Raw genomic sequence first — 18,770 nt, 5'->3', positions numbered from 1 at the left:
GCATTATGAAATCATTTTCAGCTGGAGGAGGTGGGGAAATGCTTAAAACTTAGGATTCTTCTAATAATAGAAAACATTGTGTGTATCAGAATGGGACCTGTTTATAAAAGACACTTAAGGTGACTTTTAGTGGGCACAAAATCCATTTGGCTCCCCCCCCCCCAAAGAATCTTACTATTGAATGAAGTGTTGGACTTGGAATGGATGAACTTGTTAAACATTCCAGTAAAGCTGAATGTTGGAAGATTCAGGACAAACAGAAGAAAGGGCTTCCTTACACACTACGCAGTTAAACGCTGGAAGAATTGATGGACACCAACTTGGATGGCTTTGGAAGATGATTAGACAAATTTCTGGCGGAAAAGGCTATCAGTGACTACTAACCACATGATGGCTATTTTCTGCCTCCATTGTTGATGGCAATATACCTTTGAATTGCAGATGTGGAAAGTGCTGTATCGCTCAGGTTCTACTTTTGAGCTTTCTATAGGCACCCGATTGTCCACTTTGAGAACAGGATGCCAAACTAGATGGGCCTTGGAATTGATTCAACAGGTTCCTTTTGTTTTCTTAAGAAATGCTGACTCTACGGTCCAAACCCTGTTGCAAAATTTATAAAATGCAAATTGTAATGTCACTATAATGAGAGTGACTAGGACAACAAAATGGTACATAAGCTGAAACCTAGTAAGATGTAAATCTAAATATAATTTTGAATTACACGTGTCATGTACTACTTTTCTCTTACGTTTTAACGGTTTAAATGCGTTTATTGCGATTTGTGCTGCTTTTAGGCTGTAAATCCTTCCAAGGCAGCTTACAGGAAACATTAAATTATATTTTAAAACCACAATAAACAATATTGACAATTTCAATATAGGGCAAGTTGGTGGTAGAATTGAACGTGTTCTAGGGCACACTCTGTTTAAGGGAGCCAATAGTGAGAGTCAATAGACCCTGCTACTGCCCTATGTTTACACTCTAGAACTGGAGTCCTCCAGAGCCTATGCACATGGCCAATAGGGTCAGTGGAAGTTGTCCACAACTTCTGAAGTGCACCATATTGACTATTCCTGCCCTCAAACATGCCCCCAGAACACAGTGCAGACATCCAGTTTCTATACATACATACATACATACATACATAGTCATTTTATTTGTATGCCACCGTTTCATAGTTTAAACCATGCTCAAGGCGGCTTACAACATAAAAAATACATAATTGCAACATAGCAAAAGTAAACAATAAAACATAAAAAATACACAAATAAGTCAATCTGGAAAGGGGAGAAAACTTGAAAATTCCTGCTGTAGGCTGACCAAATAAATTAGATATCAAAACAGTGGAATGTTTAACAGAGTATTGTGATAGAATCTGGATCATATTTTTGTCATTCATTGCAGAAGCCTTGAATCAGGGAGAAACCGTGGATCTTGATGCGCTCATGGCAGACCTTTGTTCCATTGAGCAGGAGCTCAGCAGCATCGGGTCACAGTCTGCAAACAGTATGTCAATGAAACGCTTTGCCACAGAAGGAAAAATGGCTCAGAAACCATCTGGTGGTGGACGACTTGCTGCTAAACACAGTAGTATGAAAGGATTGTCCTCTTCGTCATCTAGCCGGGTGACAAAGCCTTCACATGCTATCTTCTCCCTGGATGACATTACGGCACAATTAGAGAAGGCATCTCTGAGTATGGATGAAGCGGCCCAGCAACCTATAATGGAAGATAGCAAGCCTATAGTTGCCACCCAGCATAGGAGGACAGCCTCAGCAGGTACTGTGAGTGATGCTGAAGTCCGTTCTATCAGCAATTCCTCCCGTTCCAGCATCACATCTGCAGCCTCCAGTATGGACTCCTTGGACATTGATAAAGTGACAAGACCTCAAGAACTAGATTTGACTCAACAAGGACAGCCAGTTAGTGAGGTACAGTATAATTCATTCTTCACAGTTACTCAGGCTTCAAAAATGCAACTCATTAGCCTGCCTCGGTGCTTTTTTGTAAAACATGTTTTAATAAACATCATGCATTGGGCTAAGCAAGAATTACTCATTTTAAATATTTCCTAGAGAAAATTGGTACTTTCCTGTCTTTCTTGGACATCTTCCTTTCACGTGCATATTCTGTAATGAAGTACTAAGCCACTTGTTTAATTGCTCAGAGTATGATGTCAAGGTGACAGAATCTGTATTGATTCTCTGGGCAAAATGAGTCTTTTTTAAACAGCAATCTTATAGCAGTACTGCAGAGGGAATCAGGAGCGGCGGCGGTTTTGCTCGCGATAGACCATTGGGTGAAGCTGCCATCGCGGTCTTGATCGCTGTATCCTACCTCCAATATCAGAGTAGGATTCTGAATTCCATTTGCTGTTTCACCCATGTCCTGCTTGGAGGCTTCCCAGAAGCACCTGGTTGGCCACTATGGGCTAGACCAAGCAGGCCTTTGGTCTGAACTTGCAGGGCTCTTCTGTTCACAAACCGTCACCTGTCTGATGCTTCTTGAACTTCAGACAATATAGCAGTTTTGCTCCATCTCCTGGGGAAGGAGAATCCTAGTAGCTCAGCTCTACTTTACATAAAACATGGCTTGAAGAAAACCTAAGAGCCATCAATATCATCTGTAATTAAAGGGAAGAGCAAGACAATGACTGACGGGTGAAATGCCATATTTGTTTGTTCCTAATCCGTGAGGCTTTGCAATGAAGCAGTAATATAAGGAAGGATAAAAACCATTGAGAGGAAATGGCTCAATAAAACATCATTCATACCTGCCTAGAACATCCAGTCTCTTGCTTGGTGAGATGGCAATCATATCTGATCCTTAACATTCTCAGTTAATAGTTTGCAGATGAATTTTGAAGCCTTCCATGTGGTCTTTGACAACTCTATGTAATTATGATAGATAAAAGTAATTGACTGAGGGCATTTGCCTAAGGATCAGTCCTTTGAAGATGTAGATACAGGCTAAAAAGAAAAGTATGTATTTAAGAGATTTCAAAACTACCGTTAATATCATGTTCCAGAATTAGTCTGAAATAAATACAGAAAACCACGTTCCGTTAAATTCAGTAGCTGAACATGTTAACTTATTGGCACAGTTGAATTTCTCATGTAACTTTATATAAAGTATTTTGACTTACTCAGAATCTGTCTTCCACTCTTAGATTAGTGATAATTGTCAAGCACTTCACTTGTGTTCTTGTTTAGAAGTCTGTAGGGGCAGTGTCTTTTTGAGTGGGGAAAAGCTTCTCCTGTGTACAAAAATTCGAAATTACTCTTTTTCTTTCTCCAGTAACTTGTGGAAATAAAGAAATATGAGAATGTCTTCCATAAGAACCATTTCCAGAGGGATAGCCATGCCTCTGTATGCATGCAGAAACAACATGGTCTAATAGCAAGACCACAAATATGACATGAGGCTTCATGTACTAGAGTCCTCTTCATCAGGTGCTGAACTCTAGTTCTTGTCCACAAATAATTATGCCATAATATATTTGTTAGTCTTGCCATAACAATCTGCTGTTTTATTTCTGTCATATATATTCAGTCTTCTTTAAATGACTTCGAGTCATGATGTTAGCCCAGTTTGTTTCTGAGTTTGTCATGGACTGTTAGGAACATACAGCTTATTGAGACTGTTTTGGCAATTTGCTTCGGTAGAACGCGTTTTGAAAATGTTGCTGTTTCGCATTAGATGAAAAGCTGTGTATGCCAAGCCATCCCCTGCTCAAAGCACGGGGATCTACTTCCATTCAGTACTGTCTTCTTCAATATTGGTGCTTTACAGAATTCCATACAACATCATGTATGAGAAAAATCTTGTTAAGGGCACTTCAGGACAGGGTTGAGAACCTTCAACTCTTATCAGTCTCGGCCAGCATAGGCAGTGGTCATGGATGATGGGAATTATGACACCACCCCCACCCCCCAGATTATGTTGGGGCTATAGCTTCCACAGTCACTGCTCCAGGAAGACTAGTCAAGAGATTGGTTGTAGCTTCTCAGAACAAATGCTTGATATGTAGAAGGTCTAGATTTGACCCCATCCTCTCCAGGTAGAGCTGAGAAAGACTGCTACTTGAAATTTTGGATATCCACAGCCATCATAAGTAGATAGTAGTGAAGTAGATGAATCGGTCTAACTTATATCCTGTGATAGAAAAGGCCCCAGGTGAATTTATTTCATAATTTTGGCTGAGAGAAATGCATTATCCTCCATCAAGAACAAAGCTCCCCTGTTTTGCAGGCCTATTTTGCTCTCCTCTGCTATTCCCTTTTGTTCTTCCTTTGACTCAGAATTCCTCTTGGCTGTTTCCACTTCGTATCATGTGATGCAAAGCTCTATTTTATTCCCACCACTGCAAGGTCCCATTAACTTTTAATTGGTAGAGTTCTCCTGTGCCAAAATCCATGCATGGTGCTGGAAATTAGTCTATGCAGATCTGCTTACTTTGCATATTTACTCAATTTGCATGCTGCATTTTGAATCGGATGTTTGAGATTTTGCAGAATTTTTTACTTTAGAGCATGTTGTAGTATGACATCTATTTGTGGGATAGAGATCAGTAGGCAAGGAAGCATAGATAGAGATAATGTCCTGTCCTTTTTGATGATGCATTTGAAAGGCAGGGTCAAGTAATTTTCAGGGATTCAAATTCCATTTTAATCACCAGTGTTGCAAAAAGACAAACAGTCTTGTCTATCAAGAGATCTTCCACTTTGCTATGTTGCTATCAGTGGACTCCAAAAGGCTGGTTTGCAAAAAGGTGTTTCAACTACAGTTGTTAGTTAAAAGTCCTATAGGCACAGGATAAAGTCTGCTTCACAGCATGGTGGTAATTGGCTTGAGAGGAGGCAGTATTCTACCTCTCAAAATACTACATTTTGAATATGCGTGAAGTTTTGAAACTGTCTTCATTATTGTTGTTTAGCATCAGCAGTGATTTATTTATTTTGTTAATTTATAATAAACTAGCAGAGAGGAATTTTGATCAGTAACGATCTTGAAATATTAGTTTGGCTCACAGCTTTGTTGGCAGCATAAATATCAGCAGTTTAGCATCTGTTATTTTTGGAACAAAAAGAAAAGAAAAGCTTCACTCTTCTATTGGAACAACTTCAGTGGAAATACTCAAAGTAGCATACCAGTTTGCAATAAGAGTCTTTATATATGCACTACAAATTTCAAATGAAGGAAGTGTTCATCCTAAATGTGTTGTACATAAGTTCCGTCTCAACATTCCTTTCACATAATATGCTACAGCTATAAGATTACTGGAGGAACTCTTATATGGAGGGAAATTGATTTGAATTTCCCTTCCTACTCTCAAGAACAATACAATCTATTTAAAATGTGTGATTTTGTTCATATGTAGATTATGTGTCCCAAATTAAATATGGCTTCCACTACCATTTTAAAAAATGGTTTATGAAGGATGTTGAAGGCAGATCTGATCCATTGGTTCCTTTCCCTTTGGGAGTTGGTTCATGATTTGCTGCTATTTTAAAAAAGTCAAAAACAGTGGTGAGGAAAACTAAAAGGGAGACGTTTTATATAAGACCTACCACACCTCTTGTATTAGTGTGTTGGCCCTTATTTGCAGTTGAGTAGTCAATAGTATATTGCAGAAGATGCATAGTTGCTTTATGGGTTTCTTTTTGTTAAATTCTCTTCCACAGCAGGACACTAGGGCAGCTTTAGGAGGGGTGAAACATTAGAGCCTTCAAAAAATAGCAAATTGCTATTTGATATTCTCCATTATTTTCCTCCACCCCCATTTATACACGGTATATTGGTTCATAGGCCACAGTCAAATACTTAATACGAATAAGCCTCTATGAACCCATTTAAATCCCATGGCTTGCACACTTCCCCTTCCTCCCTCTTCCCTTCTGCATGAGCAGGAGGGGAGGACCTCTGTTGAATTTAGTGTTGCTTTCAAAGAATCGCAGTTTAGCTTTGTGAATGAAGCAGGGATCCTGATTTAAAACACAAACAGCACTCGGTTTCTAAACAGGTTAATTCAAGCCATGGGTTATGAAGCTGGCTTATTTAATTAACTATTACCTGTTTGAAACGAATGCCTGGTTTTAGCATTGCATATGAACCTGGCCATAACCTGTGGGAGCAAAAAAGCAGAATGGAATATAGCAATAGTCTGGAAACCACCATGGATGCTGCAGAGATTCCCCACCCCCTTATTTATCTGCTCAGAATCGCTAATTATCAAACTCTCTATAGCTTGACTTGGTAAACAGAATGTGATGGATATTTCTCAGCTGTTCCATAAGTAGTCAGCAGAATAATTTTAAACAAGTGGTAATCCTTGTGGTGACCTCACAACATTGGTGTTGCTTCAGTTTACCTGGACAGGACAGGGTGAAAGTGAGGTTCTGTCAGTATATTCATCCCCATTCTGGTAAGATGCAGGGACTTTGTTTTCAGGATGGTGTCTCGGTGGCACCATCCAACCACATCACAGGTACTGCTTTAACCAATTACTTCCACAACATACCTAGAAACTAACAGTTCTTCTCAAAACAGAAATTGCAAATGGAGCATTTTGTGGCCATCAACTGTAGTAAAATATAAATCGCATAAGTGCAAATCTATTTATTATTTTAAAATTTGTGTCCCATATATCTATATAAAGGTAAAGGGACCCCTGACCATTAGGTCCAGTCGTGGTCAACTCTGGGGTTGCGGCGCTCATCTCGCTTTATTGGCGGAGGGAGCCGGCGTACAGCTTCCGCGTCATGTGGCCAGCATGACTAAGCCGCTTCTGGTGAACCAGAGCAGCGCACTGAAACACCGTTTACCTTCCCGCCGGAGCGGTACCTATTTATCTACTTGCACTTTGACTGCTTTCAAACTGCTAGGTTGGCAGGATCAGGGATCGAGCAACGGGAGCTCACCCCATCGCGGGGATTCGAACCGCCGACCTTCTGATCGGCAAGTCCTAGGCTCTGTGGTTTAACCCACAGTGCCACCCGTGTCCCTTATATATATATCTATATAATGGCTCCCAAATCAGATAAAAACAATATAAAACAAACCTTTAAAAGAAAAGCAGTATTTGAAACAAGCTGGTAAAAAGTGGACCACTCCAGCTAAAAAAATTCACCTGCAGCAGCAGGTGGAAAACCTAAATAAATAAATAAAAAGAGCTTTATCCATCATCAGAAAGTCACCAGAAGGTGATTTTCTGGTGTCAGATAACTTACTTTTATTTAGGCAGGTCTTACTCAGAAAGGAGTTACAAAACTAATGTTTGTGCGTTTGGGATAAGCTATTAATTGTTTGCATTTCCTTTTTCTACAAAGCTAGCAAGCTTACAAATAATGGAGCTGACAAATGCATCTAAAAGCTAACACGGCTATAAACAATTTAGAATCTGCTGCAGAAGTAGTGTAACACAGTAAAAACATAGAGAAGCTGTAGTCTAAAATATTTGCAAATTAAGTGATACATTCTGATTTTTGATGATGCATTTCTGTTGTAGCCTAATACCAAACAAATTCTTCAACACAGCATTAGAACCCTATGTTCTTTACACTCAGACCTAAATACAGTGGTGCCTCGCAAGACGAAATTAATCCGTTCCGCGAGTGTCTTCGTCTAGCGGTTTTTTCGTCTTGCGAAGCAACCCTATTAGCGGATTAGCGCTATTAGCGGTTTAGCGGCTATTAAAGGCTTAGCGGCTTAGCTGCTAAAAGGCTATTAGCGGCTTAGCGGCTTAGAAAAAGGGGGGGGGAGCGAAAAAAAATCTCAAGACTCGCAAGACATTTTCGTCTTGCGAAGCAAGCCCATAGGGAAATTCGTCCTGCGAAGCAACTCAAAAACGGAAAACCCTTTCGTCTAGCGGGTTTTCCATCTTGCGAGGCATTCGTCTTGCGGGGCACCACTGTATTTTAATTGAAATTCCCATTTCCAATCCAATGCTATATACACATTTACTCAGAAATAAGTCTCACTGGCTGTGAAGGGACTTACTCCCATTTGGTCTGTAGGATTGCCAACATTTTATCTTAAAACTTGAAAGGCGTTGTAAAAGATAGCACCAGCTTACACCAGTGAGATAATAGTTTTCTCCACAATTTGACTACTCTCCTGTTGGTATCAGTCTGTCTCGAGACAATGGAAGCGTTCTCTATTGGAGACTTACAGTGCCTGCTGTGGCTGTTTTACAGACCAATATGGGAGAGGTGTGTTTTATTGCAGCTGGGTCAGGTGAGGGCATCTGATTTTACTGGGACAGGTGCACCGTGGCATTTCTTCTCTCTGTGGTCCTCCCAGCAGTAATTTCTCCTCTGCTCACTGCTGTGGATACACGACCTGACGGTTTCCAGCCAGTGTGTTCATCTGCAAGGGATTCCTACAAGGCAGGGTTTCTGTTTCCAGTCTTCATGTCACATTTGCAAAAATCTTTATAACAAGTTGGTCTGCCAACTAATCTGTCTCCATATAGACTGTAACTGCAAACTTGTTTATTAGTAAAGCTGTGCAACAGGAGAAAATACATGCTTATTTTCTCTGAAATGGCTAATCTCACAGGGTCTGCAAAGGTGCTCAATGTTCAATATATTTTAATTCATATTGCCGCTCCTTGCCCCTGTCCTGCATGTTAATAAATAGTTCCTTCCACCACCCCTTTCTCCTTTGCCCTTCCCCATCCTTTTCCTCTGACATTTTCACAGCATATTGTTTCTGTGGAACATTCCAGCAAGCAAGCCAGACGTCGCATTGACTTTTCTGAAGAAGAGGCTGAATTGGCGCCTGTAAGTTCTTAGTGGGGTCCTTACCTGTGTGTCTGTGTGTGTTAGTTTCCTCAGTGTACAATGTATGAGAAAATTTGCAGTGCTGACTCCATTACAAGTTGCATTTACAAAGCAGCAGTGTGGAAGATGCAACATTCTGCATCCATTCTCAGAGTTGCATCATGCTGATTCTTTTTATAAATCTGATAAATGTATGCCCTGCCGCATCAAAATTAAACTTGAAAACGATAAACAAGAAACATTAAAACGTTCAAAATAAAGCAGCAAAATAAAGTCACAAACAGCGTGAAACCAGCAGGCAACGTTAAAACTAAATGAAAATCCTAGACAGCAGCAGGTAAAACATTAAAACTACAGAGGCAGCAACAAGGAACTGAACTGAAAAGCCTGGACAAATGAAAACCGGCCCCTAAAACTTCAAAGAGTTAGGTGCTTGAGCACACACGGGTTTAGAGAGAGCATCCACACCTGAGGTGCTGCTCCTGAAAAAGGCTTGGGTCTTCTGGTGCCTTACATCAGTAGATGGGACACTTTGAGAAGGGGTCTAGATCAGGCTTCCTCAAACTCGGCCCTCCAGATGTTTTTGGCCTACAACTCCCATGATCCCTAGCTAGCAGGACCATTGGTCAGGGATGATGGGAATTGTAATCTCAAAACATCTGGAGGGCCGAGGTTGAGGAAGCCTGGTCTAGATGATGGGAAAGTTCATATTGGTGTAAGCAGTGCTTGAGAAAATCTATAAACCCCCATAAGGTTTCAGGGTACAGTAATACTAGGACTTCTAATCTCAGTTAAATCAACCACACTGATGGTGTGAATCAGAACTACTGTACTGTTCTGGTTAAAAAATCTGTAGAAACTTAGTACAATATCTTTGTCTTAGAATCAAATACATGGGACAAATTTGGACAATAATATCTTAGCCTAATAATTGCTTGAACTTACAAAAAAAACAACTTTAAAGCTCTGAATTATATCCCTATCTTCTCTGTGCGAATGTTTTGTAATGCAGGACTAAATAAAACAATTGTGTCTTCATTAATTATCAATTGCACAATATTGCCACCTGCTGCCTAGAATAGGCATAAAATTTATTATCTAAATTTACTGCCTATATAAATGACTAGAATGCCTACACACACACACACACACACACACACACACACACGCTAGCTGCATACTAAGATAGAAAGAGATATATGTTTTGGAAAACCTTATTCTCAGCTAGACCAGTGCTTTTAGGATCATCACTCTTGCTGTCGACTATTATACAATACTTTGATGGTTATATGGTAGTTTTACAGTTGCATGTAGAAGGAACTTCTTCATAGAAAAGAAAAGCATGTTCTGTTACAGTTTCGTCAGAGATACGATAAGAGAATCTCATGGTAGCATAATCTTTTGCATGCCCACTTATGGTTGGGATGGGAAAGCAGGTTGCTAACTGCTATAGCAACGTTGTATACCACTATGAGAATATTTGGGTTGAGGGGTGATTCTAAAATGTAATAAATAATTTCAAACTGGATTTGACAATTTCTGAATTACACTTGTAACTGTGAAAACAAGAAACTTACTTTAAGCTATAAGAAGCTGTTCTGTCTTGTGAGTAGGTATTTGCAATTTTATAGAAAGGCTGCCTCTTACTGTTAAGTATAAGAGGCTCTGTGTTTTTAATCTGAATTCTGTACCTGTGTCCAGCAACATGATGCACCAGCTACACATACTTAAAATATCATTTGAACCCTTCCGACTGAATTTGCTAAGTTCAATAGGCTTTGAGAGTTTTAAACTTCTTTTTAACATCTCTTTTGTTCTAGTAGGAAGCCTTACCTTTTAAGGTATATTTTGTTTTCTTGTATTAAACAATAATTTGGATTATTATAATAACACATATGCGGCTTACATGCCAAAATAGTTTCCAAGTGGTTTACATAAAGCCTTGCTTCATAGATTTCCAGGTGTCCATGTATGAATTCCTTTTTGAATGGGGTTCCAGGTCCCCCCAAAAAAGATTATGCAAGAAGACTCTTGTCTCATAGGTGATTATTTTTCTGTGTATTAGAATATCATTCGGTAACATCAACAAAAGGAGAATCCATGTGAAGCAGGGATTCATTGGCCGGGGTGTCCATAGTATAAAATCCGGCATGGTGGTTGGCTGGCTTTTCTGTGTGCTTTGTAAATGGATAAAATATATTGTAACAGGATGCTGCTTCTGATAGCACATTGGCAGTCCACACTATTTATTTATTTATTTATTTATTTATTTATTTATTTATTTAATCAATCAGTCAATCCGTTAGTTGCTTTATCTTGCCCAAAGTAACCTGAAGCAACTGTCAGCCAAGCGACCAATGTTATAGCATTTGTCTAAAATAATTTGCTCTTTGGGGTAGCAATTTCTAATGAGAATATTTAATTTCAGCACTTGACACCAAGCCACAACCCAGTTTAATATGAGCTATACGTAGCGCAAAACAAGCTGGCTTCTTTCTGGCTTGCTTAAGCTAACATATTTGACCACAGTTACTGGTAGAAATAATACTGCAAGCTGTGATTTTAAGTAGAAGTGAATCCTTCTAAACGCCTCCCATCTATGTATGCAGGCTAAACATCCAAAACTCATTTGTGATGCACATTGCACTAAGCTATGGTTTAGTGTGGCTTGTAAAAACAACTATTGCCACTCTTACGTTGTTTTTCTCCTCATTTCTCTGTCCTTCCTCCCCTCTTGCAATGCTGTAGCTGAATGGGACCCAGAAACTTAGTGCTAATTGCAGTGGTCTGTGCAGGTGCCTGCCAGTTCTCCAGATACTCCCACCCTTTTCTTGGTGAGGAAGGGACTGTCTTGTTCTAGCCATTCCAGGGGTGGATCTACACCGGGGGGGGGGGCACGCTATAAATAAGTCAGAAATTAGATCGTTATAACAAATAAACTACAACAACAATCTTTATTACGGTCCAGAGACCCAACAAATCATTACAAAGCAATACACAATTCATACAGCCTACCTCCAGGTTAAACAAGCATTTTGTTCAGAATATAGGGATCATTGGTTCTTGCAACCACTGATAAAAACTTTGCCACTGCTAATGTTCTAGCATTTGTCCAGTCTTCCAGTAGGAACCTGACATAGTGAGCCTCTGATTTTCCTGGGAAAGGTACCAGCAAGGGTAGTATCAGTTCTGTCCTGGCTTGCTCATATTTTGCACAGTGCAACAAAATATGTTTTATGGAATCGATGTCTTCAGCACACAAGCAAAGTCTGTCCTGGTAGGGAACTCCTCTCAACTTGCCATCCAACACTGCAGAAGGAAAGACGTTTAGTATGGCTTTGGTGAAAAGCCTTCGATAGTTTGGTACTGTCACGTTTTTAATGTAAGATGTTAACATGCCCATATTGTACAGTGGTGCCCCGCAAGACGAATGCTTCGCAAGACGGAAAACCCGCTAGACGAAAGGGTTTTCCGTTTTGGAGGTGCTTCGCAAAATGAATTTCCTATGTGCTTGCTTCGCAAGACGAAAATGTCTTGCGAGTTCCTGCGGGTTTTTTTTCCTTTTCCCCCCCTTTTTCCCAAGCCGCTAAACCGCTTATCAGCTGGTGGCTAAGCCGCTTATCAGCTGATCTTTAAGCCGCTTATCAGCTGATCTGTAAGCCGCTTAACAGCTGGTGCTAAGCCGCTTAACAGCTGATCTTTAAGCCGCTTATCAGCTGATCGTTAAGCCGCTTATCAGCTGATCTTTAAGCCGGCTAAGCCGCTAATACTGTAGCGCTAAGCCGCTAAACCTCTAATGGGCTTGCTTCGCAAGACGAAAAAACCCGCAAGACGAAGAGACTCGCGGAACGGATTCTTTTCGTCTTGCGAGGCACCACTGTACTCCTACTGCCAGTGAACTACAGACTGCGTGTGATCGACAAATAAACAAAAGACCTACAGAAAAGCACATATAAAAATTTCCTTCCCTCTGGCACCATCTGGTGTTGCATGTTTATAGCGCATTCAGATCGTTCTTTCTTTCCTAATGTAGCTGAGTCTCAGGTTTCTAGAAGAGCGCAGAACACCAGAACTCACTCTATCCAAAACTTCTTAGCATGGTTAAGAAACCAAATGAAGCCAGAGGTGGTGATATGATTAACAGTAGCAAAATCAGAGACTGCACATGATTGAAAAATCATCCTCAAAGTCCTGCAGTGAATATTATGATTTTAAACAGTTGTAAGACACCTTGAATGGTGCATGGTCACTAGAAGAGTGAGTTAGAATTTTAAATAAAATAGACTTTAGCCTTTGCTCTGTTCTATGAATCAAAATAGTTTGACTAGGTTTATGAAACAGATTTATTTTGTGTGCTCAAACCTCATCTAGGCTTAGCTCAGTGTGTGCCCAGCAGCTACAGATAAGGTTTACATAACAACCACCTAAATCTGTGATTTAACTGCACTGACAAAAAACTGCAGCTATGATGGGATCAAAGGATTGTGAGGATGAACCCTGTGTATCTATTGCATTCAGTCACCTTTTACAGAAGAGGAACATCTCACAATCGGTTCTAGGTGAATCCTACCATACAGCAGGGACAACCCAAGGATTTGGAAGAGGTTTCCATAATAGTGTGGCATAATAAAGGTGAAAACAGTCAAAAATGGGTGGCGCCTGTAGTCCATTACCACAAAAGTCATTGCTACTGACCTGTTCTTTCTTTAATAAACCTTCGAACGACCAAAGTGTTTTCATGGCTTGCTTTGTTGTAATGCGCCAGTCAGTTGAGAAGTTTGGTATGTTGAGAAGCACCTGGCAAATGTGTGAAAATGTGTCGCTTTTATATTATTATTAAGCAGCTTTGAATGCGAGAGGAAGTTTGCAGCCTGTATTAATATTCTTAATTGGTCGAACAGGATAACTGATATCAAGAAGTAGTCTACTTGCATAATAGTTAATTCTGTAATACTTTTGTAGAATTGCTAACAAGTAGGGCACGCAAAATGAGAATTGGCCACGGATAAAAAAAAAGGAGTTTTGCAAACATGCAAAAAGTATATATCCTGATCACTCACTTGCCTATTTGCCGCTTAAAATACACCTGGAACTATTATTGAAGTGCTTCTGATGTAAAGAGGAAAAGTTGCACCTGTCTGCTGCTAATCATACACTATAAAATTACTGTACTGACTTTCTTTTTGAGTTAATTTCTTTCTTTCTTTTCTTTTCTGCACAAGCATTCCTATTTGGACAGGGAAACCTCCCTTCTTCTGAGAAACATTGCAGGAAAGCCTTCTCATTTGCTGACCAAGGTGATACTACTATTTCCCACCTGCATGTGACCATTTCCTGGTAGATAGAATGGCATTCATAGAATGGCATTCCTGGTTGATGTTTGTGTGTGTGAATTTGGACTTTGCTTCCAGTAGCTTGTGGTGGTTGGGAGAATGACTTTTCCTCTGGTTGGAGCAGAGGCACTTCGTTTTAAAATACCTTTGGATGAAGACGGCTGGAATTATTCAGATGTCCTTTCCTAAAATCAGTCTATTACAAACTAAGATATTTCAAAGGATGCCCTCAGAGCAGTAGGGCATGTTAAGATGCTCATTGTCCATGTTGCCAAAAATCAGTTGAAATTGAAAATTTAAGAAAACATCAAAAATATCAAATTCATTTTTACCTGTTTACTTTTGATTTCTCTCTCTCCATAATAACCTTGGAAAGAGCATTTCTAGTAGCTGACCTCATCATAGTCGATGGGTTCCCTCCACTCCCGAAATTTGCAACCTGCACTATTTCCATCCTCAGAATAAAAATACTGAAATTAGTACGTTTAAGTTTGCTCCAGTTATGTGCTTCTTTCTAAACCCAGTTTTTGAATCTTTCCATTTTTTTTATTTTTGGCGGTGTGGCGAATTCAAGTTTAAAAGGCAGGAAGTGAACCCAGGCTTCACCCCCTAAATTTGTTTTCTGTCATTAGCTCTTCATTCTTCTTCTGAAAACCAAATTCACAATTGCAGCAGAAAATTGTTTCTTAATTAAAGCCATAAATATACTGTAAACCTCCCTGTGGATAACTCAATCAGTAGAGCATGAAACTCTAAATCTCTGGGTTGTGGGTTCAAGCCCCATGTTGGGCAAAAGACTGGTTGAACTAGATGACCATGGTTGTGCCTTCCAACTCTACAGTTCTGTGATTCTGTGATCCTTGGATGAAGGGTGGTATATCAATTTAATAAATAATAATAAAATCAGATGTTATCCAGATTCCATACAAAACTTGTATGTTTAAACTTGTATAGCACATAACCTTCAACTACTGTAGGTTCCTAACAATTGGTTTAAGAAAATGCAAATAAGGCACTGTCATGCTTCTAACCCATTTCCCCATTCTTCATTTCTTTTGTAAATTATTACTACAGTAGAAAACCATAATTCCTCAGTTGCTCCTGATTCCTGTTTATCAACAGGTGAAGGCTGCTTACGGAAGCATGATTAAAATCAATTAAGCAGCAAAGCTATAAATAAAATCATGATTGATTAGATGAAAAACATTTTATTTTAATTCTTCTAGAGCAGCCTTTGCCAACCTTGAGTCTACAGATGTTGTCTGGCTACAACCCAACTCATCCTTGACCATTGGCCATGCTAGCTGAGTATGGTGGGGTTTGTAATCCAACAGCATATAGGAACCTACGACTTGGGAAAGCTGTTCTAGAGAGAAAAGGGCACCACTTCCCTCAGTGAGGGAAAGTTTTTGATAGGATGTGAGTGATTACTGTTGGTGACTACATAAAGTTTTGTCGATACTTGCTAGAAAGATAGAAAAACTAAATTGTAGAGAGATTTAGTAATGAATTTGCAAAGCGACATACTCAAAATAACTTGAAGCAACTGGGGGAAAAGAGAAACTCTTTCAAATTGAAAGACCTAGTTCAGATGTCATGGGAAACCATAATTTCCTGCCACGTGAACGAGCCATAGCCTAACACACTCTTCTCTCGTCTTTCACAGGAGCAGGAAGTTGGCAGCTTCTGTTCCCATTTTAAAAATAAAGACAGTTCTCTGTGACATCCCAACTGTGGTTCGCAAGAACCAGTTGGGATGAAACTTCCCCATTTTCAGATCTCTTCTCCATTCTCATTATCCATAGTTTAAACAAATTGCAGTTCCCTGCATTTGGACAGGAAACTATAGTTGGATTAAAAACAGGAAGTGAAAGTTTTCAGTGTTCTCCTGGCACTCAAAAGGAAGAGGACAAGTACCCAAGGCTTGCAGTATCTTTATTTACAAATGAGAAAACCATAATTTCTCACTGCTTCTGGAAACAGGCCAAAGTGAGCTTGCAACTCGTTGCAAATTAGCATTGCAAATTAGCACAGAAAACCAAGAAGTGGAAACCACAAATCTATAAATTTTGCTTATGTTTGATATACTCTCTGTGATGGAGACAAGTCCCTGCCATTTGATCTTGCTGGCTAGATGGCAGTTCCAGCAGGGTGGTTTAATCAGTTCTGGTTAGATATGCTATCATCTTACCACAATAGGCAAGAGGTTGGCTGCGACATTCTACAAGACCTGCAGCTCCCAAATAGCCTTAGAGGTATAGCACCACATAAGACAAAAGCATGAATGATCCATTCCTAACAGGAGACTCAACTAATGTAGAGTTGCTAAAAGATAATAATAATGATGATGATGATGATGATGATGATGATAATAATAATAATAATAATAATATTTATTATTTGTACCCTGCCCATCTAGCTGGGTCTCCCCAGCCACTCCGGGCGGCTTCCACAAAGACCAAAAATACACTAATATGTCATACATTAAAAACTTCCCTAACAGGGCTGCCTTAAGATGTCTTCTGAATGTCAGGTAGTTGTTTATCTCTTTGACATCTGATGGGAGGGCATTCCACAGGGCGGGCGCCACTACCAAGAAGGCCCTCTGCCTGGTTCCCTGTAGCTTTGCTTCTCGCAATGAGGGAACCGCCAGAAGGCCCTCGGCGCTGGACCTCAGCGTCCGGGCAGAACAATGGGGGTGGAGACGCTCCTTCAGGTATACTGGGCCGAGGCCATTTAGGGCTTTAAAGGTCAACACCAACACTTTGAATTGTGCTCGGAAACGTACTGGGAGCCAATGTAGGTCTTTCAAGACCGGTGTTATGTGGTCTCGGCCGCTGCCCCCAGTCACCAGTCTAGCTGCCGCATTCTGGATTAGTTGTAGTTTCCGGGTCACCTTCAAAGGTAGCCCCACGTAGAGCGCATTGCAGTAGTCCAAGCGGGAGATAACTAGAGCACGCACCACTCTGGCGAGACAGTCCGCAGGCAGGTAGGGTCTCAGCCTGCGTACCAGATGGAGCTGGTAAACAGCTGCCCTGGACACAGAATTGACCTGCACCTCCGTGGACACCTGAGAGTCCAGAATGACTCCCAGGCTGCGTACCTGGTCCTTCAGGGACACAGTTACCCCTTTCAGGACCAGGGAGTCCTCCACACCAGCCCGCCCCCTGTCCCCCAAAAACAGTACTTCTGTCTTGTCAGGATTCAACCTCAATCCATTAGATACTCCTGCTCATGGCCGCTGCCTGTTTTAAGGAGACTCTTTAGACTGCTCAGAAGCTGATCCACTTCACCAGAGCACCTGGCTTCCCCATCAACATTATCCACCTTCTTAAAATTTAGCTTTTGCTTGCAAACAAGCTATAGATAACATTAGCATTCTTGACAATGTATTACTGCTTATTCGCACCACCCTTCCAAATTCAGTCTCTGAATTTGCTGCTGTTTGCAATCGCAATTTCAATGTATAACTAAAGCCAAATTTGTTTGGAATGTATTAAACCGTAGGGTGATGAATGATAAGTATTGACGAAATAGTCTTAAAATCTGATGTGTTAATGCTTTATAGTGGAACGAATAGTTTTTCCTGGAATAATGAAAACTGCCCTCAGGAAATAGTGCCTGCCCTGGTATATCAACAGATTTAGTACAACATCCTAGGCTAGCTTAGATGTCCAGAATTGGCTGCATAGTTAGTGGATCAGTAAGATAATACTCTTGTCTGCAATGAGGAATTAAATACCATTACCACAATTAGCAAAGATCATTAGCGCACTGTCGCTTTGTAGCAAATTGAACTAGCAGTCCAGAACAAAAGTCATTTTCTGCTACTTCACAATCTCTGGTTTAGAAATCTTTCTTTTTTTAGCCCATGCAACTTAAGTAGTGGCACAGTTTAAAACTGTGTTTTAACAAAACATTTCAGTGCTTGTTCTTGCATGCCTGTGGAGTAAAAAAAAAGAAAGAAAGCTCAATGAAAATGTTGATTCACTAAGCTGCTAGTTTGCTGTAGAAGCCTCCTATGTTTAAGAAGCATTTTCTCTTTTGAATGTATGCCTAGAAGCAATTATTTATGGCATCTATTTTAACAATGTTGTAAATTGAACTATTATTTTTTAAAAACATTACCTTCTAGTGATGGAGTTTTATGTCCTGTGTTTTCTGAGTTGGTAAAATAATAAAGTCGTAACTGGCTACCTGTAACCATGCACCCCTAAAGAGTTGGATCTGTTTCAAGAGAAAATACTGTGTAGTATCATCTAAGAGGAAAGTTTGGAGCAGCAGAATAGACGTTAACAGTCCACTGTAGAATTAATAGCTTTGTATTGAATATCAGATCTTTTGAATTATCAGCCATTTATAGTTAATGGGCAGTATCCAAAGAACGGCATAAAGCAGAGCTTTCCAGACTGTGTGTCACGACATGTTAATGTGTCAGTTGCGCTGTGTAAGTATGTCACGCGGATGCTCCCTGTGCTCCTCCCAGGGATGGAAAGGGGTTTAACCTCCGGTTTGCTAGTAAAACTGAATTACTGTGTCATGAAATGATGCATGTCTTTTAAAAGTGTGTCCCCGACATGCAAAGTTTGGAAAGCTCTGCTAGGAGCTTCTGCTAGGCCAGTAGTAATTTTTATTTTTTATTTTATTTTGAAGT

At 40.2% G+C, this 18,770-nt stretch overlaps 1 protein-coding gene across 5 annotated transcripts in view; it reads left to right on the top strand.

The window, feature by feature from the left end:
• Positions 1 to 18,770, top strand: part of RAPH1 (Ras association (RalGDS/AF-6) and pleckstrin homology domains 1) — an 80,463-nt gene that overhangs the window by 37,486 nt on the left and 24,207 nt on the right. For 2 of the 5 annotated variants that reach the window (XM_081015617.1, XM_081015621.1), the window contains exons 4-6: positions 1,405 to 1,931; positions 8,703 to 8,783; positions 14,006 to 14,080. In XM_081015617.1, coding sequence (XP_080871743.1) covers positions 1,405 to 1,931; positions 8,703 to 8,783; positions 14,006 to 14,080 — 683 coding nt within the window. The remainder of the gene's footprint in view (positions 1 to 1,404; positions 1,932 to 8,702; positions 8,784 to 14,005; positions 14,081 to 18,770) is intronic. The other 3 variants (XM_081015618.1, XM_081015619.1, XM_081015620.1) reach the window with 3 other exon arrangements.

The sequence above is a fragment of the Podarcis pityusensis genome, assembly GCF_964106645.2.
Source record: "Podarcis pityusensis genome assembly, chromosome: 1".
Taxonomy (NCBI): Eukaryota; Metazoa; Chordata; class Lepidosauria; order Squamata; family Lacertidae; genus Podarcis; species Podarcis pityusensis.
This window is presented reverse-complemented; position numbering and strand designations above follow the sequence as displayed.